Source organism: Agelaius phoeniceus, chromosome Z (genome assembly GCF_051311805.1).
Source record: "Agelaius phoeniceus isolate bAgePho1 chromosome Z, bAgePho1.hap1, whole genome shotgun sequence".
NCBI classification, from domain to species: Eukaryota; Metazoa; Chordata; class Aves; order Passeriformes; family Icteridae; genus Agelaius; species Agelaius phoeniceus.
The window spans coordinates 46,907,262-46,929,627 of NC_135303.1; the positions used below are offsets into that span (position 1 = coordinate 46,907,262).

At 39.7% G+C, this 22,366-nt stretch overlaps 1 protein-coding gene across 1 annotated transcript; it reads right to left on the reverse strand.

The window, feature by feature from the left end:
• Positions 1-31: 31 nt before the first annotated feature.
• Positions 32-22,117, reverse strand: RIGI (RNA sensor RIG-I). Its single transcript, XM_077171280.1, is given in 19 exon segments — positions 32-3,183; positions 3,186-3,222; positions 4,918-5,064; positions 6,902-7,053; positions 8,551-8,719; positions 9,402-9,494; positions 10,532-10,680; positions 11,965-12,100; positions 12,700-12,719; positions 12,722-12,856; positions 14,914-15,011; positions 15,422-15,587; positions 16,297-16,553; positions 17,414-17,569; positions 18,450-18,561; positions 19,386-19,498; positions 19,500-19,506; positions 21,287-21,437; positions 21,939-22,117. Coding segments are annotated over 19 exon segments (2,427 nt in total). The 5' UTR covers positions 22,020-22,117; the 3' UTR covers positions 32-2,935.
• Between the last annotated feature and the right edge of the window lie 249 nt (positions 22,118-22,366).

A 22,366-nucleotide genomic window follows, 5' to 3' on the forward strand; every position in this document is an offset into this window, starting at 1 on the left:
AGGAGTCTTGACTTTCCATTTATTTTAATTCTAGTTTCTTTGACAAGTTTGCATGAGCTAGAATGAATACAAATACTGTCAGATACTGGGAGTCTTCTGTAAGCTAAGAGAATACTGGCATGGTACAATTCCATCTGTTTTGTGCCATCAAGGAGACAATCTCTACACTTTCAAGATCCTCATCAGCAATTTCTATGTCAGTTAGCAACCAGTAATTACACTCATGCACTCAATGTAGTCAGTGACTGCCCAATCAACAGTGCCATGTGAATATATTTACAGGGATAAACCACTCTTACTCAGAGATAAACAATTCTCACTCTTAACTGTATTTACAGCAACCGCCACAACAATTAATATAGTGGAGAAATTACTTCAAAGTAATTTCCTAATATGTTTTTAGTGTAGTCGGGTTTGGCTGTTTCTGGATAAAAACCAACTGTTAAAACAGTTATGAAATAAGAGACTTCAGGAGGGCACAAAGACTGCGCTGTACCTGAAACAGGCTATTGCTTGATAGTGGCTCCTCTAGTAAATCCATCAGAGGCCCACCACAATCCTGCAGGGTCTGAAGTGTCTCTCATGAGGAGAAGCTGAAAGCCATGTCTGTTTAGTCCAGTGATGGGGTAGTTCAGGGATATCTCTGCTGTTTGTGTACAAATATCTGAATGGAGGGCACAAAAGAATCTGCAGCCAGGCTCTTTTCAGTGTTGCTTTATGACAGAGCAAGAAGCAGTGGGCTCAAACAGTGTGAAACACAGGATGTTCCCTGTGAACAACAGGAAACACTTCTTCACTCTGAGGGACCAAGCACCAGTGGGAGGAGATTGCCAAGAGAGGTCTTGGTGTCTCCATCCTTGGAGATGTTCAGATGCTGTCTGGACATTTGGACATTGTCCTGGGCAATTCCTTGGGTTGCAAAATGACCTTTAGAGGTCCCTCCCAACCATAGCTGTTCTATGATTCTGCAAATATAGTTAATATGGTAGTAATCTTAGTAAGAATTATGCAATTTCAGCTTCAGGGTTTTTTTTCAAAAAAAACAGATATTCTCAAAGGCCAAATAGAGTGCTGGTGTTCTTCCCCACCCTCCCACCTTCACTGAAGCAGTGTATTGAAAGAAAGGCTTCTTGTATCAAGCTAAATTCTTATTAATATGTTATCCCATCAACATTTAGTACTTACTTAGGCTGAATTGCGAAGTTTTAGTCTGAAATCCTTGTGTTTTAACTATAGGAAAATATCAAAACCTTTCAAGTTCAACTGCCCAGTAGTTACTACTATAAACTGGAATTTTGGACTGATTTTTTTTTAATGCCAAAAGTCCCAAAGCAGATGGTCCTTTCACAGAGCAACTTGGTACTTAAGAACTGTGATTTTTCCATGTTTCAATCTGACAGTGCTAAATCAGCCTTCTTCAAAAGTATTTTGTTCCTAGTATTTTTGGAGGGGAGGCATTATCTAAACCATAAATCATCTTAATTCATTGTTCTGTGTTTCCTTTTAGGTAAAAACTAAGTACAGAGGAAGTTACTGTAGGATTGAGATTCAGCCTTCCTGTACAGTGCATACAGCTTTCACAGTAAAAGCCATGGATTGAGGTGGAACATGAAGCAGTGCTTACAAAGTTCTTTCGCTTTTAATGCCACACAATATTTTACAAGAACACCACAAGCCTCACTAAGTAGGATTTAGGCAGTTTAAATTAATTTTTGAACTCATAAATTTAGGTTCATATTTTTTAACTCTTAAATTAGGTTTGGGGTGGGGGGATTGTGTTTTGGTTTTGGGTTTTTTTAAATCAGTTCTGGTGTTTTGTAACATAATTCTTGCACATACCTTACCACATTGTCAAATACACTAAGTGAACATAAAATACATTTGGTTTTTGTTCCAGAAATACTGAATACTGAGCTCACTGAAGATGTGTGGAATCAGCAGGTGCTTTTAAGTGTTCAAGTACAACATTTCATAACTCCGTAGGAATTTCTGTTTTTCCTAGGGAAGTCTGGGATCTGGGTAAAGAGGACAGATTTGAATACACTAATGCCTATACTTTGTAAGAATGCTAGATCAGTTCTGATAGGAAGCTTACAGTATTTCCAGTGTCTTGAGAGATTTTAGGTGACAGTCCATGAAACAGGGCGTCCAGGTAAGTGCTAATCCCCGTCAAAACTGAACCTCCTCCCATGATCCAGGGCGCTTTGTCCCTATTAGGACTTGTTCAGTTCAGCAGCACAGGAGGGTGCCCATTCTGCAACTTGGACAACAGCAACTTGATCAAGGTGCAGTGATATAAAAAAGTGCTACCATTTTAATCACAAGGATGAATCGCCAAGAGGGCTCTGCCCTACTGCATTTCTTACTGTTGCGGAAGCATTTCCTATTAAAGATAGATTTAAGAGATGTAGTATCTTCCTTACAGAAAAGTTACTGGACATTTTTCTTTCAATTTTATATATCAACATCTAAAACGTTAAAAGTAACTTTTTTAAAAGTTTCAAAAGTAGCTAGAGTACTGCCTGAAGTGCTAGTAAACCATGTTGTTCACAAGGATGTGCAATCCAACTACACATTAGCAGTACCAAAGAAGAGGCTGATTCGCATCTCAATTCTTGAAGGCCTGTTACCTAAAGTTGGGTGTTAGTCACTCAACTTGATCTTATATTTTTTCAGACCAGGTTGCTCTTAGCCATAATTATTTTTATCTATACACCTGGGCACATATTTGTCCTTCTAGTGAAACTACTGGTGAAATATTTGATTATATAGCAAATACTGGTTTTAGTGGCTTTACCAGCCTTTTATGATCTAGCCAGATGTGGGTGAGGGACCTAGCATAAAGAACAAAAGTTTTTATAGAAAATTGATCATTGATCATTGCTGCTATTTCAGCATAGTGCCCTAGAACAATATATCCATTAAAATGTTGAGTTCAGCTGGATGTTTCTTCATCAAACTCCTTCAAAGACAAATTAATACTTTTCCATTTCTGAAAATCCATTTGTGTCCCTGTTTCAACATCCTCTAGTACAAAGCTTCTGATTTTGATGACTGGTAGATTATCAAATATCTTGTACTTCACTATGATCCCCCAGTCATGCTGACACTCAGTATTTCGGCAATGCATGTTGCTTTTTTTCTCAAAACCATCAAACTGAAAAGGTTTCCTGTGGGGCTTTGCTCCTTGAACGCATCACCTAAGACAGTGTGATGAGATACCTGAAACACATGCCAGAAACACTTAATATTAGAAACAACATTCCTCGTTTTTTGTTGTCATTCCCCTTCCCTCCTCAAATACATATTCTCCCTGTTAAGGCACTTGCTGTCATCCAGGAGGCTCACTTTCCAGCCTCTTTGGCTCATTGCTCTTTTTTTCCCCCATTCATGGAATACCAGGTACTAGAAAGACCCAGACCTGGGCTTATCAAAACAAAAAAAAAATTACTGTGTATCCCCAGTTACCAGCTTACACATGTTTGAACTTAGTAAGCTTTTTAAAAACTGTGTTTGCAGCATTTGAGCCACGTCCCTGAAACTAAGAGAGTAATTCAGACAATGGACAAGTTTGAGAGACTCCTGTTTTCCATGAGGGGTCATGCAATTACTTCAGAGTGGTAGAAAAAATAACCCTAAAATGATGAAGGAGTTACAGTTATTGTTTATAATATAGATAATAAAATATTAAAGAAATTAACAGCCTTATTTGAAAGCATATTTACAATCTGAGCTTAGGTCTGAAAATGATAGATCTTCTGAAATTGCAGTTTGTAGGGACTATTTAAAAAACTGAGGTGTTATTTGCAGAGTACTAAGCAAAACCACTTACTGAAGAGTTTTCTGAACTCTTGGCTCTATTTGCACAGGTATAGGTGATAAGCCAGGAGCACAAAATACAGTAAAAGTCAAAGGTGCTTTAGATAGTCCTTGTTTTTTGTCAAAGAAATGTAACCAAGTTTTCACAAAGCTGAGCTATTCCAAACTCCTTGCAGAGTTGGGAATAGCTCAGCTATAGTGAGCACCCTCTACATTCCAAAAGCAGCTGATAAAAACAAACAAAAATTTGGCAAGGGCCTGAAGGCAGCCATGGTAATGCTCAGCTGTGACCTGAGGCCCCTCGTGACATTGCATGTGTACTTTTCAGAGAAGCACAAATAGAAGCAGCTTCAAAAGAACAAAAAAGCAGAACTATAAGGGCTCAAAGTCCTCAGAAGAGCCTCTCTTCCATGATCACCACTTTCCGCGTGTAAAGATTATCGCCTTCTTTCGTCTACAAAGAAATGATTCATGTTTAGAAAGAGTACAATCATAATGTCCCTAGGATATACATAGAAGCAATGTGAACTGCACCTACAGAATGGAAAACAAAATAATACTGAAGAACTGTAGGGCTTTTCCTGTGAAACCATGATTTACCTTGCTTTTCAAAACTCAGACTTGACCCATAAGACAAGGAGTTTGTAAGCTGATCCCAGTACTTTGTGTAGATAATTTTCAGTCAACAGAAATTGTGGGAGAAATATCTCAACAGCAGAGAGACTTCCATCTGATGCTAATCAGGAAAGTAAATATCCAGCAGTAATTCTAGAAGGTTATGTAGTTGAAGATCAGGGGGTTTTCCACAAAATTCGTCAGAAGGGCTTCCGAAGGGCTTCAGGAAAACTAAACTGATTCCTACCACATCCCATACTTACACACCTTGGATAATGTCATATTACATCATATCATATCATATCATACTACTAGAAGTCATCTCAACTGTTCCTGTGGTTTACTGATTTACTCAGAATTTCTATTCTCCTCCAGTTTGCACAAAATAGCCCACTTCCACACTGATAAACAATGCAGTTAGTTCAATAATGCTGACTTCCCTGGTGATCATGGATATAGGTTCCTTTATAGAAGAAAACATACCTTTATAATTCTGATGTCATCTGTACTGCAGACATATGCTTTGCAATTTCCACACAAAAGATTTTTTTTCCCTTCTACTATTTCTTGTTTTGTTTTGTTCTTCCTGGAATCTTGTAGCATCTTTTCCTTCATTTGCAGGCCATGTATCTGCAATAAATAAATAAAAATCAAGATCGTTATGAAATGAAGTCCCACTGTCAGCCTAAATGTGACTTTGGGCATGTAACATCTAGGAACTTATTACTTAAAGCGCACAAAATGAAACACACTTCTGTTCTGTTCTGTCAACTCATACCAAGACAGAACAGGGTACATTTGTCAATTTAGAATGCAGGGCTAGAATGAGACTATGTGATGAACAGCATTTATGCTGTTTGCTCCTTCCTCCCCTCTAACCCCCAACAGCCCCTCTGGTCTTAAGGCTGGTATGTCAAGGTGAATCCTTAAGTCATGTGAGACTCTACAGCACAATAACACTGCTGCTCTGGGAATCTCGCAGTTTGGAAAGAAATCTACAAAGACCGCAGAAACTGCAGGCAGAGAAAGAAGGAACAATGCACAGCCTGTAGCTGAGAACCAAATGCAGGAATGGAATCCTCCAAGAAGAAGTAGGAGCAACTGCACCAAGCCTTGGGGGTAGGAGAAGAAATGTCGTAAAGACCAGGGGCCTTGGGCACCCTTTGTTGCACAGCTCAATCTCTGAAACCTTGTCTAGAAACACAGGATGATCTGTGAGTCCAAGGGGGTATGGGAGAGCTCTGTTAGTTAGCTCTCCCATACCCCCTTGGACTCACAAATCATAGTGAGTTAGTAGTACCTGCCACTGCCTTATTCCAGGCTTCCCTGAGCCCTGGGGAACATCACTGACACCAGCCACCAGCTGTATTTAACTCCAATCACTCCCACTCTCTGGGCCCAGCCATTTTTTAACCAGCAAAGACTGCACCCATCCAAGCCATGAACTGCCAGTTTCTCCAGGAGAATGCTGTGGGAAATGGTGTCAAGATCCTTACTGAAGTTCAGAGAGACACCAAACACAGCCTTCCCCACATCCACTAAGCAGGCCACACTGTCCCAGAAGAAAATCAAGCTGCTCAGGTAGGACCTGCCTTTCATGAGCCCTTCCCAGGTGGGCCTGATCCCTGGTTGTCCTGTACGTGATGGGTAATACACTTAAGGTGATCTGCTCCCTAATGTTCCCTGGCACCGAGGTCAGGCTGATGGGGCTGTAGTTCCCTGCATCTTCCTGGTCCTTCTTGTAGATGAGTGGTCACACTGACCAACCACCAATCACCTGGGATCTCCCTGATTATCCAGGACTGAAAAGTGCTAGAAAGTGGATTGACGAGCTCTTCCACCAGCTCTCTCACTACCCTTGGGTGGATCCCGGCTGCCCCCATAAAACTGTGTGTGTCGCAGTGGTGTAGCAAGTCACTAACCACTTCCTTTTGGATTATGGGGCTTTCATCCTGCTCCCTATCTCTGTCGTCCAGCTCAGGGGGCTAGATATCCTGAGAGCAACCAGTCTTACAGAGGCAAACAAGGCATTAAGAGCCTCAGTCTTTTCATCTTTGTCCCTATGTGATATATCCAATAAAGAATGGGGATTCCTCCTTAGCCCTTGGTGATGCTCCATATGAATATCCAGTTGGGATTTGGCCCTCCTGATTTTCAGCTGGAAAACATCACAATATCTTTGTATACTGTGCCCAAGGCCTCATACTCATGAGTCCTCTTTCCATAAGCAACAGGTCATAAATTCTACCTCTCACTCTTAAGTTTTTTGCAGTTACTGTACAGTTGATATTCACAAAATGGCAGTACACAGTATCCCTTCTCTGCTGACCTAGACTTTGTGAGAAATCAAGTGCAATGAACATTTCCCTTGGGTTATCACTTGGCCCCACATAGAGCCCTAGTAGGTGAAGGTTGATACAGATTATGCCTTTAAAATTTGAGTATGAAAATTGCACAAATCACAAACCTTTCTTGCAAATGTTGTTTCATCCCAGTTTTGTAGCTTTTCAATAGCTGCATTCATAATTTCTTCCTTGTAACTGTTTAGTTTTTAATTCTCAACTACTTCTGTTTTACTTGTCACAAGGATGCACTTGCTGTCTCTTGCCCTTCCACGACCTACATATCAACACATTTACGCTCTTTAGTTACTCATAACAACATGTGCAGAAGTGACTGCTCTGCCACGAGACTATTAAGCACCGTCTGTAGGGCTGCTTTTGTTTGCAGTGTTCAGATTCAGACAATTCTGAAGAGCATTCTTCAAAAACGAACCAGAACAAGATGCCCCCTTCCAGGTATCCTCATGGATATACCCTAGCCAGTACTATATTGTCTGCTTCTGTGGCCTCCCTGTGCTGAGTTCAGGCATGCTTTAAAATACAATTTTTGTGTAGCATCTTGCTGTCTTCTTGTTATGTAAAAAAATGTAAAGGAGAAAACTTCATCTCAGTCTTTCTCAGTTAGTTTTCAGCCCTGCTAATTGGTGTCTAAAAAGACCCAAAATCCCCATATATCACAAAAACCTAAGGAATTGGAAATATTGTGCTGACAAGAACACAGAAAACAACAGCAAGCACCTTCTCTTCTACCTGACTATGCCTACTGCCTGCCTGTTTATTAAAGCTGTGACAAAGACAAAATTCAGGGATCTCATACCAGTTTAGCAGTATTTCGGTTATAAAAAGAGTTCACATTTGCCTTTGAGCTTTTACTCCACAAAAATCATTACTGTGGTTTGAAACTGACATAACCTCTCTTCTTTGCATCTTTGATGGCTTCTTAATAAAAAACACTATCCTTTCATCCCTAAAAGTCAATTTTGGGCCAATTATTTCATTACAAAACACAGATAAGAAGGTCGCAATACACAAAGTAGCGTACAGAGTAAGTACAATGGAAATCACATTAAATTATGATGTTGACTGCTTGGGAAATAGGAAAAAAGATTGCAGATGCACCCTTAAAAGAGCAGGCAGTTTTACGCCACTTAGGAATGTGAGGCAGAAATCAGGATTTAGTGTGGCTCTTCATTCCCCTCTACTGGCCATACTGTAAAATCACCAAATTTAGGGCCGAAGTCACAACAGACTTCTCTGGACAAGCAGGGAAGACAGACACAGGGTGTCTTTCTTTTGGTCCGGAATATTAGAAATCTGCACGGGTGAACGCCTCATGTACCTGGGAGTAGTTGAGTTGGTAATAAACCACCAGGCTGGGGAAGGCCTTCAGAAGCCAAGGCAATACAAGAAATTCCATTGCAGCAGTCCTTTGTAAATTGTCACAGAATGATTTGTAATATTTCTGACAACAGTTCTTCTAGCCATAGTTCTGCTTATATGCAATTGTCAACTTGAGGTATCAGTCCTCAACAGTTCAATAACCTTGTGCAGCATGGCTATTTACCTGTTGTCAGTCAGACAGCATCAAGGACTTGGATCTGTGAACAAATTTATCATGTCCCATCATTCACTTGACTTTGCTCTAAAGCACAGAGAAAGAACAGCAAGGCAAGCATGTATTGCTACAGTATTTCCAAGATGCCATTTAGTAGCATTTCATGTCCATTTCTAGGCCAAAACGGGTTTCTACAGTAATAGCTCTGAAATTCCATACCTCTGACTTGGATCATTTTGGTGACATTTCTGAAGTATTCATAGAGCACCACAAGGTTGCACTCAGTAATATCAATGCCTTCATCAGCAACAGATGTAGCAATTAACAGTCTGATGTCTTTGTTATTTCTGAATGCATCCAGTACACCCTTCTGCATTACCAAGAAACTGTGTCAGCAAAAAAACACTGAAGAGCTCCTTGAGCAAGATACCGTATTTGCTTTTACTTAAGTGATTAGAAATTAGTACATCCTTTTGATCTGGAAAACTACTTCAAGTTCAATATGCAGCTGGATGTATATCATACCCACTGACCAGGGAATCCTATTGATATGTCACAGGAATTATCAACCTGGGAAACACCATTTTAGACACAACACCCAGATGATCTTTATTGGAGACACCCATGCAGCTTAGTTAGTTAAAACCCGACCTAACTCTGAACTTACGCCATAGGCAATTCATTTTAGCTGTAGCTTCTATTATACCTTAAAATGTCTTTCTGCCATCCAACACAACATAAGAGAGGGATCTATAAAAGCAACAGAGATAATATGAGAATTAATCACAAGAAGATATGATAGTGAAGTTTCTAAACTGCTTTTCAACCAGCAGAAGAATCATGCAGAAAAGTATTGTTCACAGTGTTACTGCTGCTTTAACCAAAGGTTCTGGACAGAAAATGCAAACATCTCCTTAGGATCTATTCAAGGTCTTCCCAATATGGAAGAATGCAAATGCAAACCTGCATGACCTTCCTCTGTTGTAAGGGCACAGAAGATGTACACAGGAAAAGCAGAACATAGCAGCATAGCCACCAGTGATTTAGCATATCTTAGTGCAAATCTGAATACCTGTTTTCTGATCTCTTCTTCCCTTACCCATCAACACATCAGGCTTTATGTGGCTAAGAAGAAGGTTTCCTTCTATCCACTTCTTCAAAGCCTGGAGAGCAAATCAGTGAGTTAGATTCCCTGTGCAGATGAAATGCTAGTTTGTGATAGGTAGAAACTTAAAGGCTGGCTAGAGAGCAAGCAGCCTTTCACTGCTAAAAATTTGACATTTTTCTCTTATAAAATAACAGGTCACTGAATTCTACACCTCTAGCATCAAAGGAAAGTAGTTGCTATTTACAAACTGGGCTTCTACTACACAGTGACAGTAGCACATTCAAACTGCTCTTACAGAAGAATAAAATTCAGCCAAGCTACTGTAAGCCTTTAAGTCTAAAATGGAAAGCTGCCAGCAGATGCTTGGTGTTGTTAGTTTGGACTTTAGCCTGCTTTTAATTTTTTTCTGGTCTGCAATTCATCCAGTATGTCTGAATGAAAAGGATAGAAAGGGGGCCTGGGTCATTCAGCTGATAAATCTGTTTATAGTAGACAGAGCTGGTATTTCCAGTAAATGTTTTAATCTACTCATGCTAATGATTAGCAGCACATCAATGTCAAGCACGAACCTTTTCTGGGAGCAAGGTATTGTAAGGGGGAAAAAACTATCATGCAGCCTAGATTCTTGTCTTGATCAAAAACAGGTGCTAGGGCACAAACCTTCTTTAGGTCTATAGGAACCCTTAGAGAAATGTATAAATACCTCCTGATGTGCAGCCAGTAATGGAGTAGAGCTGCTGATTCATAAAACCACTACCTTGAAGCCAAAACTCTTAAAACATTAAAACATCTTACATATTATTGTAACTCACTTTAGGCTTAAAATAAAATCTGATGGCTTAATGGTCAACTACAACATGTAGTTAGACATCATGAAAGACACCATAGCTGTACTGTAGTTTTCAGAAAAAGAAAAAAACCTCACACATCCTGCCTCAGAGCATCAGGGCTTAGGTAGACACAGTAAAATAAATTAGAAGGATCAAATACATGCACATTTTTCTATTTCAGATCAAAATGGGAAGGGTAATATGATGACTCATTTTATTTTCCCACTTCCCATTTTAGGAGTTTTAAAAACAAATGTCATACAGCTACTAAGGCTCTTGTCTTGGCAAAGAGAATAGTGCAAGTCTCTGGGTTATAGTGGTATGCTTCATCCAGGATGCAAGCAAGCTCTTCCAACTTTGGATTCTCATTTGACTCATCTTTTGAAAGGGCAGTCAGCTCTTGTTCTTTCTCTGAAAGAAAAAAAACCAAATGGTTTCTTGAAAAATTTACCTTTTTTAATGCAGAAAGCAGAATTCCCCCACAAACCTACTTTCAGACAGCACACATTATCTTTAGCTTCTTTTTTTATTTTCTATTCCGTTTTTTCAGATGCAAGCAGGGAAATCTGTTAAATGCAACAAAATCCCCAGAAAAAAACAAATTATGAATATCTCACATTTTGTAGCAAACTGACATGAGAATTTCTGTGATATACTGTGTGTCAAAAGACAGCAACAAAACAAACTCAGCTCTTGCACTATTTCTTCTAAGAAAACAACTGAAACTCAAGGGGAGACAGACCAGTGATTTAAAATTGCAGTCAACACTGCAATACACCAGACCACAGGCTGGAATATAGCCCACTGCTAACTAAATCAGGCCAGGAAACAGTGACAACCTCTGACTTTCAATAAGAAAAGTACAAGGGCCACCTGCTTCTCCCCAGAAGACTGCGACTGGCCAGGAGGCTAGGCGGTGCACCGAGCAGTGTATGTTGGCTTATCTAATGCTACCAACACCCATGATTGTAGACCATCCTCCTACTTGTGGGGCACAGCCTTACAGGCACTGTTGCCTTATCTCCAAGACAGGCATGTAAGAGCTTACTACAGCATCCAGCTGTGACCATGGTCACCGGGTTTTCAGGTGAAGGAAGAGACGAGAACTTTGACTCCATGTTCAGAAAGCTTGATTTATTATTTTATGATATATATATTACATTATGACTATACTAAAAAGAAAAAGGACAGGTTTTCTCAGATGCTAACTAAGCTAAGAATAGAAAATAAAAGAATGATAACAGAGGCAGCTCTCTCAGACTCTGTCCAAGATAGCTTGGTCCTTGATTGGCCATTAATTAGAAACATCCAAGATGGGCCACAGGTGGACCTGTTGCATTCCACAAGAGCAGATATCCATTGTTTACATTCTGTCTCTGAGGCCTCTTAGCTTCTCAGAAGGAAAAATCCCAAAGAAAGGATTTTTAGTGAAAAGATGTCTGTGACATCCAGCTACAATTATTACTATTTTATCTGCTTCTGCACTAGAAGCTTACAGTCCCAGAAATTCAGTCCTCCCCCACCTACCCTAACACTGCACTTGCACCCATGCAGTCACCACATCTTCTGGAAAGTGCAGTTTCTGGAAAAACAACTGCACCTACTCTGAAGAATACATCTGGACCATCCCGGTCCATCTGGACTACCATAAGCTCTCATCTCCCCTACAAATGTCACAAGTACTGTGGGAAACACCTTGAAATTTCTTTGTCAGCTGCTTCTCTACCTCTGTAAATGGTCCATTTTTTACATCTGTGAAAAATTCATTTAGGTAGGCTAAAGCATCTTTGATGTGGGCATCTTCACTGATAATGAGAGCATAGTTGAATTTCTTCTTGGAAAGAGACACAAGCATTTAGGCCTCATTTTCCACTGGGTGGGATGAACACAAATTTTATTTAGCTAGATTAAGAGTTGCAAACAAGCATTGCAAAGTCTCCTCTGCACTAATCTGTCCCTGGTGAGTATCACAGAAACAGCTCTTACCTGCCTTATGCTTTAGCCTGTGTTAGCTTGCTGCAGTCTTCAACATCCTCACTTAGTGGAGAGGCAAGTACAGATCTCTTCACTATTGTGACCAGTGACAGGACTCATGGAAGCTGAGTCAGGGGAGGTTTAGGTTGGATATCAGGATTTTATCCAGAGACTGGTTGGGCACTGGAATAGGCTCCCCAGAGAAGTGGTCACAACCCCCGTCTGACAGAGTTCAAGAAGTGCTTGGACAATGCTCTTGGGGTCATGGTGAGCATATCCTCTGCAGAGACAGGAGCTGAACTCAATGATCCTTGGGGGTCCCTTCCAACTCTGTGTATGTTCTACAAATCTAAATAGGACAATTGGCTCAATGTCTGCTTCTAGGTGAACATACCTTTAACAGAAGGAACAGAATGACTCTACGTCTGTATGGAAGGAAAGAGGATACACACTTACCTGCAAGTGTTCAGTACAATGAAGAGCTCTCCACAAATACTGCTCTCCTTCTCCTTATCTCCCAGTTACAATAGTCTGCATTTCTTCTGAGTGGAAACTATCCACTGTTCATATCTCTGTGTTCCAAAGTAATTCTTGTTGATTTGGGGGATGGTATCTATTAAAGGAGAGAAAAAAAAATATTCCTCTTGATTAACAAATAAAAAGAATTAGCTAGAGGATAATACATTTCCCACTAATATTGGCTCTAAAAAGCCTATGCAAAAGAAGAGTTTTATGATACAATTACAGAACAACTGAGGCTGGAAGGCACCTGTGAAGGTCTTTAGTTCAACCCTCTGCTCAAAGCAGATCACCTAGAGCAGGTGACTCAATTCAAATGGGCTTTGAGTACTTCCAAGGACAGAGAGTCTACAACTTCTTTGGGCAAACTGTTACAGTGTTTGACCACCTTATAGCAAAAAGTTCTTCCTGTTGTTTAAATATTTCTGTTTGGGCCCATTGATTGTGCCCATTGCTGCTTGTGCCCCACCTCTGGGAACCACCTGTGAAGAGTCTGACTCTGTCTTCTTCACTCCCTGTGTTTCAATGTATACCCAGACGTTACCCTAAAATTAACCCAGTACAATTCAACTGAGGAATGTGTGTACACACACACACATCTGCAGGGACTTAGTAATGAAATCAGAGTTCATTATCCTGTAAGAAGCCCATGGTATTCAAAAAAACTGCATGGTCCTTGAATTACCACCTTCTGAACAGTTTATATTCATTGATGAAATAGTCCAGAAGCAAATTGTCCAGGGGCTGTCCTTGAGGCAGAACTAGGCAGTACCTCTTTGCTGCATACACACTCTACCTGAGTGCTTCATGGGCTACAGTAACCATTACCGTTCCACAGAAGGGAAGCCGCTGCCATTCATAAAAGAGGAACTGTGATGCAAAGTAAGCTTCAGAAGTGTTTGCTTAATGTAACCTGCAATTTGAAAATGTCTGTTCTTTGATCAGGCTTCTTGGGTTTCGGTTGTTTTGTTGGGGATTTTTTTTAATGTGTGAGTGCTCTAATTCTCCTTCCTGCCCCAGAATATAATTCACTCTCAATTATCTGGGAAGTGGAGGGCAGGGGGTAAATCTAGAACTGAAGTAAACAGGTATAAAGCACTGCAGTCAGTGTGCAAAAAACAGTCTAAACACAGACAACATCCTTTAATCCAGAGCTGGAGAGACCAAGGCTGATCCTGAGCACATCCATTCATGGGTCACTGCTCTATACCTCCTTCTGCTCTCCATTTTTTTTTATTAAGGCCACTCACTGGACATCACTTAGGAACTCTGCAAAAGCAGAAAAGAGCAATTTGTTTCTGAAGGCTTATAGAATTAATCTCATGATCATGAGACCCATTTTCTTTTCACAATCATGCATCTCCTCTCTGCAAACCTCCCCACCAGAGTAGCTCCTGAAGCTGGAACCCTACTGACAATTGTTTCCTTTCTTGGGCAGCCATATCCTCTTTCCAGTGATGTTTATGTTGCACAGATCCTACTCTGAAACATTACCTCAAAGGCTTTTCAAAGGAAAACAATGGAGACCTGGTAAAAAGAAATAGGAGTACCCAGAAGCATAAAGAGGACAGAATGGCCACCAGAAAAGGTGGCCAGAGCAACCCTAGAAATAACTCCAAGTGCAACTTTGAGACCAGAGAAAATACAGGAAGTGTCAGAGCAGCAAGTGTGAAAATTAACTTTTGCTGTAAGGGAAAAATTACAACATTCAGAGTAATACCACTGCGACATTTCTTATTTTCCTAACAGAGACAGATTGGGTGTAAAAGATTTGGAGAAATGTTTAAATAAGAACACACAGGTATTACTCATCAATGAAATCCAGCCCACTGCATTTTGAATGCAAGCCCTTTTGTTTCAGATTCTTTAAACTCAGAAGGATCTGACAGTGTCAAAAACACACTGTTTTTAATTGCATGTGGCAGACTGAAATTTAAGTAAAAATGTTTATGATTGTCAAACTAATCAGGTATAACAGGAAAATATTGATTCTTTTATCTGTAATCTCTTATTTAGGAAATATTGGTTAAATGTAACTTAAAATTAAGGAGAAAGGAAGTGAAAAAATAGTGTCTGTTCTAGCACCTATAAGGATTGACACTGATTTAATCAAATACTGAACTGCAATACAGGCATATTACAGCAAGTTACCCACTGAGTAAATCTTCCTCATCAACACTTCTGTCTCAGACATCAGACCAGAGATAATGTCTGCAAAGTGATTCTGAGCTCGCATTATAATCTGATATCTAGAGAAGAGAAATATAAGTCAGTGTACTGAGTAAGTAAAACATTCCCTTGAGAAGCACAGAACAAATTCTTATCTAGACGAATGCTACACATGGTGCTCCATGCAATCACAATCAAGTTTACTGTTAATGAGCACTGCAGGTGCACAGAATAAGCAGTCCTCAGTCCTCACTGGCAGACCTGAATAAAAACTAGAGATGGTGCCTCAACAGCAAAGAGAAAATATGCCCAAGTGGGCACTGCCTTACTGCAGGACAAGAGATTGCAAGCCTAAACTTCTTCCAAGCTAGCAGGAAATGAAGCTCCAGCTTAGTTTTAAGCTTTTATCTTAATCTAAATAAAGGGCAATTTAGTAGCTGCCATAATCATGGTGCTTTGCAACTCACAGGAAAATAAAAAGGAAGCCTGCTTACGTGTTTCTGGCTTTTTCCCAAACCTCTGCAGATCTTTGTTCTCTCTGACAGTGGATATGGCCTGCATGTCAAGGTAGGAGTAGAGGGTACAGATGTGCTTTACAGTTTCATTAGTGCTCTTGGCATTACCAACTCCAACAGAAGCAGTTAAACCTACAATCCAAGCACACACATGAATAGCAGTGGTTGCTCCTTCATCACAAATGGAATAAAACCAGGAGACATTGTTACCAGTCACCAAATTGCCACCATCTTCAAAAACATGGAAACAAAACAGGCAAGAGAAGTATACAAGAAGCAGGCACAAAAACTTAAGAATCACACCCTGTATGTTCTCATGCATACTCCAAGGCATTCAAACTTAGAGGATTTAAACTTAAAATAAACTATCCAGCCACTTAAATCCATAATGAGGTGTATCTGTCAGTACTTGTCATACAGAGGAAGAGCAAACCCACACCCAGACCCATCCTTTGATTCATTCAGAGATGTCTTCTCAGCTGGATGAAAACCTCATGCCAGCAGAGGCAGCGCCCCCATTTTATTAGGAAGAAAACAGCAACAGAGAGGTAACAAGGAGATTACTAAATTACATCCTTTCCTCCCAGTTCAGCTCTTCCATTTGCTCTCAAGTACTCCAGTCTTTGTTATGCTTGATCAGTCTTCCTTGACAGCTGCAGGGAAGATGTAACATGGGAAAAAAGCCTGGAAGTGTCCAAGAATGAAAAAATGCTCCAGATGCTACCATTTCCATTTGCAGCTGTTGCTAAATGGGAGTTTGAACTGGATCAGCACAAAAGGCAAGACTTTGCTGACTGCATTGCAAAACACTTTCCTCTAATGTTTCTCACTGATGTGCTGGGCCTTACCAGAGGCAGCTGGTTTGCAGAGGAGTCAAATTTTTGATCCAGGTATGTGGTCATCAACACATTGTAAGGGTGGTTGCCTGTAGTATTGTGGCACTCATCAAATATCATCAGAGTGAAGATGGAGAGGGAGATAAGAATCCCTTTCTCCATGCTATTCACAAGAATCTGGGGCATTAGCACAATGATGTCACTGTCCTGTATAACATTTTCTACAGAGATATTTGCAACTGTTTCACCACAAATTCCTTGAACAGAGTATCTAGAAAGAAGATGCAAGAAACAGGGTGAGAAAAAGAGCATCTTGCAGGTCATGGAAATCTAGAAAATTGGGCTTTTCAGCAAGCTTGAAAGGCAGTTACTAAGTTTCAAATGTCAAAGAGTTGGAGCTGGCAGTTTGACCACAGAAGCTGAGAACAACAAAAAGAGCTGAGGGTAAATAACTGGATTTTCAACTACCACTAACAAAAATATATTGTATTTGAGGAGTGATTAACTTGTACATTTAAGCTGCATTTGTCAGTTCACATATAACATCCCTTTTGAGTACACGTCTGGAATCATGGGACTGCTTCTGCCCAGCAGTCTCCTTTTCCCATAGCTACAAGGATACATATGTGAATGTTGAGTAACCAGTTCCCTCAAAATCCAAAGATATAGGTTGTTAATGCCCCTCTAAGCAATTCACAGTCCCATCTGAGAGATGGACTAACACTGTCTGACTAGCAGTTAAAAAAACAAAGTTTGGGTCCTTCCATTTAGAAAAGAGAGACTCCGAGAATGGCAAGAGGAATCCCACTGCTACTGCCAGGAGCTGCCTCAGCTTTGAAAGCAGGTGTCAAAGGAGTCTCAAGAGAAAACACACCTCACTCTTTCAGTACAGAAATAGTTTCACCATTTCCATAGATGTGCAACAATGAGTGCTTAAACTCTCCAGAACCAGATTTCAGACTCTCCAAACAAAGTCTGCCATGGCAATGCCATTCTTGCAGATACTCATCATCCCAATGTTGCTGTCAAACACTCTTGTTCACCAGTAAACACATTACATCTTGCCCTAGCCACAGCTGACCTATAAGGCAGTTTATTTTCTGTGGAGGAAGCCACCAGGGAGAATGACACCCACTTCTTTCATCATGCTGCCTGAATACATTTTTCTGTTGCTCATACACTGGCACTTTGGTTGCAAGGAAGACAACTTCTGCCTTTCGTCCTGAGGGAATGTTTTGCAAGTGATGCTCACTAATCATAAGTGCCACAAAAGTTTTTCCAGATCCTTCAAAGAACAAACATGAATGGTAAAGGACTAGTATGAAAAGGTGCATTTGTAAGCAGCAGCTTGTCTCATCTGAATGCCTTGTAACAAAGGGGAGCTGACAAAGGGGCCAGTACTCTTCCAGACTTGAACACATTTGGAACAGATTTGAACACAAGCATGTTGCTTACTCAGGTGGGGAATCACCCCTTTCTCTCTCACAGTCTCAGTCTGTAAAGGCCAATAAGCAGTCACTGGGGATTAAAATCCATTTGCAGCTGTATTTGAATTCTTTGAAATCTCTGAGTCTGTTTTTCACTCTTAGCATATGCTCTCACATCAAATCAGACTATATATATAGACACCAGGCCTCTTCAGCTTCCATACTTCCCCAGGCAGCCTTGCTCCTCTTCCACTCATTTTCCTTTGGCCCTCAGGCTTGCTGTGCCAGGGCTCTTCTCTGTCCCTGCCTCTGTTATCCCACTTTCCTCCAGAGCTCAGGGGAAAATTAACCTCTCTGGATGTTGTAGGCATTGCAGTAGAGAAGAGAGGGGAGCCTCAAGCTAACTCATCCTATTTTTCCTTCAACTTGCAAATTTCTTAAATATAATGGTTATTGACTGGCTTAAACTGAAAAATCCACTCTGAGGAGTGAGAAAGCAGAAGTCAGAACATGGAAATGAATGCTGAATGTGCTGAATACAAGCACTGACGTGCCAACAGACATGTCTTGCCAGCATCTGTGCTGCCCATGGTCATTAATTGTAGGGCAGATCTGGATCTACTGCAAGGAAGACAGCTTTGAAATAAATGGCTGAAGAAGTCTGATTCAACCTTTACCATTCCCTATGCTTCGCAGCCATATGCACCAAGAGAATTTTTCTAATAGTTGTCTCATTATCTGTGGGGGCACAAATCAATGTGTTTTTCCCACCAAAAGCAGGCTGTACAAGCTCAATCTGGTAGCTCCAAGCCTTCTTTGGTTCATAAACAGATGAAGACTCATAGATGCTTTCTAGGATAAAACAATGTTTTTGTGAAGAGTGCTGCAATAAAAATGTGAAAAATATGTTGTGCCCCATATAGTTGCAATCTAAAATGATAAAGGTAGAAGCGTCCTTGCAGTCTACACAGAACATTCTCTGACAGACAAGACTTTTAACAGGACAGATGCACCAAACAAGAATTTTGTGCGAGTTTAATGGCACACTTTTGTTACTCGTCAACTGTGATTCATAAAATGAAATAATTTAAGGTCTTGGCTGCCAACACTCACTTCAGCAGGTCTTTTTTCAACTCAGAATGCAAACACAAGGGATTATTTTTTCCCCAAATACATGCACAGGATTTATTTTAGCCTTCTGCTCTACAGACTTTTGAAATTATTACTTTCTTAAACTGTGGTCTTGTCAGAGTGTTTGGACTTATGGAACAGGAACTAGAAATAACTGGTGGAGCAAAATTTGCCATGACAGTCACTGCACAGATCCTTTGCAGTCACATTCAGTTCTCTAAACTGGTTAATATCAAGTCATGTGTGAATTAATGATATCAGGGAAGAGGTTCATAAACAACAGGCTGGTGTTTGGGGACCTTTTTTGATAATGTGGTAACAGAACAACTTTTCACTAGACATGTAATAAATGAGGGGCAAGCCCTAATAGTTGCTAAGCCCAGCATGAGATCCTTTAAACATTAAAACAGAAGACAGCTAAATCAAGTCAGAGATTTGCACAAATTCCTCAGTACCTTCCATTGTGGTACACTACCTCTGTGTCCTTCAGGAATCTAAGGAAATGGAAAATACCAACCACAAACTTTTAACTTCTTAAGACTTACCCGAAACTGAAGAGAGATTTTTGCTCAGATTATCACATTCTGCTTCTTCAGAAAATGTCATCATGGTTTCAAAGTAATTCTCAGAGACATCTGTCATTTCACCATCAATGTCTGCCATTATCTGTATAAATGGGAAAAAAGGCATGTTATTGATCCCTATGATTTTAAAATGTATTTGCTGTGACAACAAGGTGAAGGAGTTGGTTGCTGGAAGAAAAAGACTACATAAAGTGATGCTGCACACAGGCTCCTTTTCAAGGAAGATGGACACCATTGAGAATCTTGGGTTTAGAATAACCATGTGCTCAATGCATATTTAACAACTTCCAAAAGACAAAGGAGGCAAGAGATTGGGAGGAAAGTTTATCCTCTGTGTTTAGTGACAAGAAATCACTGTGTAACATGGACATTACCACAAGCATGAAAAACTCTTAGAAATTCAAAGAAGCTTTGTAAATTCAAGATTTTGCTCTCCCTTACTCCCAACCTTGCAAAAGGACCAAGAAATTGTAAGAATATATTCTTTATATTACACAATGATCCAAAGAGAAATTTTCTTTGGTGTTATAATTAATACTTTCTCAAAGAACCATCCCAGGGCCCTGCATGAAGAGTTTCTTTGCAAACAGAACATATGATCACAAAACACTGCTTTTGGAGTCGGAGAAAGAACAGATCTGCACATCAGTCCAGCTCCAGAAAGCACACAATATCTGCAATTAATTTCTGGTAATGACTCTTCTTAACTGCCAGCAGTAAAACGTCTCCAATATGGACAATGTTTGTCCAGTAGGCTGACTTTGGCTTCACTGAGTTGGATCTTAGAGGAAGCTGCCCCAAAAGACAGTAATAACTTTAACTTTAAAAATACAATTGTGAATATATAATATGTATTGCCAACAGCTACACAAAATAATTTCTATGTACATATAGGTATTACTGTTATGTATTATTTAACCTATATTTTAATAAATTTATTAATTATGTATACAACTTTATGCATATATAGTAATTAGTTATCCAGAAAAGAAATTACAACCTCTGACTGCAGTGATAAAAAAATTTCAAAATAAGAAATATAGTTGAAGAAGCCACTTAAATATAGCTTATCCATTCTGCTAAATGAAAAAACAATTCAAACAAGCACCTAGGGAGATGGCAAATGTAGATATGAAGATATACACTTTATCCACTTTATCCACTTTATCTAAAATCACTTTTTTAGGAGCAAAATAATGTATTCTTCTCTAAATTCTTCTATGCTGCAGGTTACTTATACAAGTATTTTTCAAGGGGGGAAAGGTAAATTCAATGACAAAATTTGATAATGACAAAATAATTTCAATGACAAAAGCAAAGTCTAAGACAGACAATTTTGCACTTTTACAAAATATGAACATAATAACTTGGGAAGGGCTGCTTATCGATTTCTCATAGAAAAAGGTATATGATCTGCTCTGGGGATCATAGAAGTGACTCTCTAGACTATCACATTACTAGTCATATTTTATCAGAAAATATTGCATCTATCACAACTCAAGCAGCCAAAAAGATGGCAAAAGTTGAATTAATAAGAGAAGAAAGAAGATAACTATTTGGCTATTTTTATGCTTTCAGAGCCTGTTCTGCCTGATTCTCTTTACCAAAAAAAAGGTACCATGCCTAACCATTTGGCAGGAAAAATAGTCAAAAACTAATTTCTGCCTGTTTGTAGGACAATATTTGTATTTCATTTTATATAAAAGACATTTAAAAGAAATTTTAAAAGGTTTTTCTTTTTTGATCACAAAGTAGTCTGATGGTATCCTTCTAAATAAGTCTGATTCTCCTGAAAAAGAAAATAAATTACTGTCTGGTACAAGAATGGGAAAAGAGCCTCATAAAATCAATTCACATTTTACCTTCTCTTATATTCCACGGTTCACTTGCATTGTAATATCCTGCATTATCCAATGCCAGCTGAAGATTTTTGGGCCAGTTTTCCTTATCCGAGCAACAGAGGCATTCAATCAGTTTTGTTATCCCAGCTGCCTTGCTTCTGTATTCACCGATCTGCACACACCACAAACAGAAACTGCTGTAGGTTCTGAGCAGTCAAACCCACTGCTCTGTGCTGAGTGGGTGAATTTGTTATGTTTGATGCTCAGTTGAAAACTGCTCTTCCTTCTCAATGAATCAAAGCTTTACAATAAACTTCAGCCATTTACCCACTACAGCTTCAAGTCTGGCAGTGTAGTTACACACTAACCTTAGCTGGGCTATAACAATAGATAGGCTATTTGTTTGAATATTTGTAAATGGTGTGAAACATCACAGAGCTATTCTGTCAATTTCTGTCTGGCAAAGTCTCTCTAATAAACCTTCTCTGCCATAAATTTCTGAGGCTTTCCATTCCAGAATAGGAAAAGAAAAACTTATGGAATTATGGCAGACCTGTGGCCAGCCATCGTCCTCACCCAGCCACCTGTCACACAGGCACTGATTCATCCCACAAGCAAGGCAGCCAGCACCTCTCTGAAGCAAAACTAGGCAAAGACCAGGATTTTACCATACCTGCAGGATCTCATCACACTCCCTCTCTATCAGGCATGTGTTTATGTATGGCATGATTGCTACAGGATCAATTTCTAGCATTGTTGCTTCTATCCCCTTCAACAGCTGCCTGTGTAGCTCCAGTTTTTCCAGTTTGCTGAAGTCCCAGTTTTCAATTGCTTCTGCCAGTCCAGTGTAACCTTTCAGAAAAAAGAGACAAATCATTACTGTGAATTCAATCTCCTGCTAGAATAGGTAGGAACAGCTGAAAAAAACATTTTCTCAGCCACACTGGAGAAATTAAAATTATTTTTTCCTGTAAATGATAAAAATCTAGGTGAGCCACATACAATTTTTATCTAATAAGTGATTATTTTCCTTTGTAGCACTTGCATGTTTAGTATGAAAAACCCTGTGCTAAAAGAGCCATAGCACCTACAAAAGCAAGA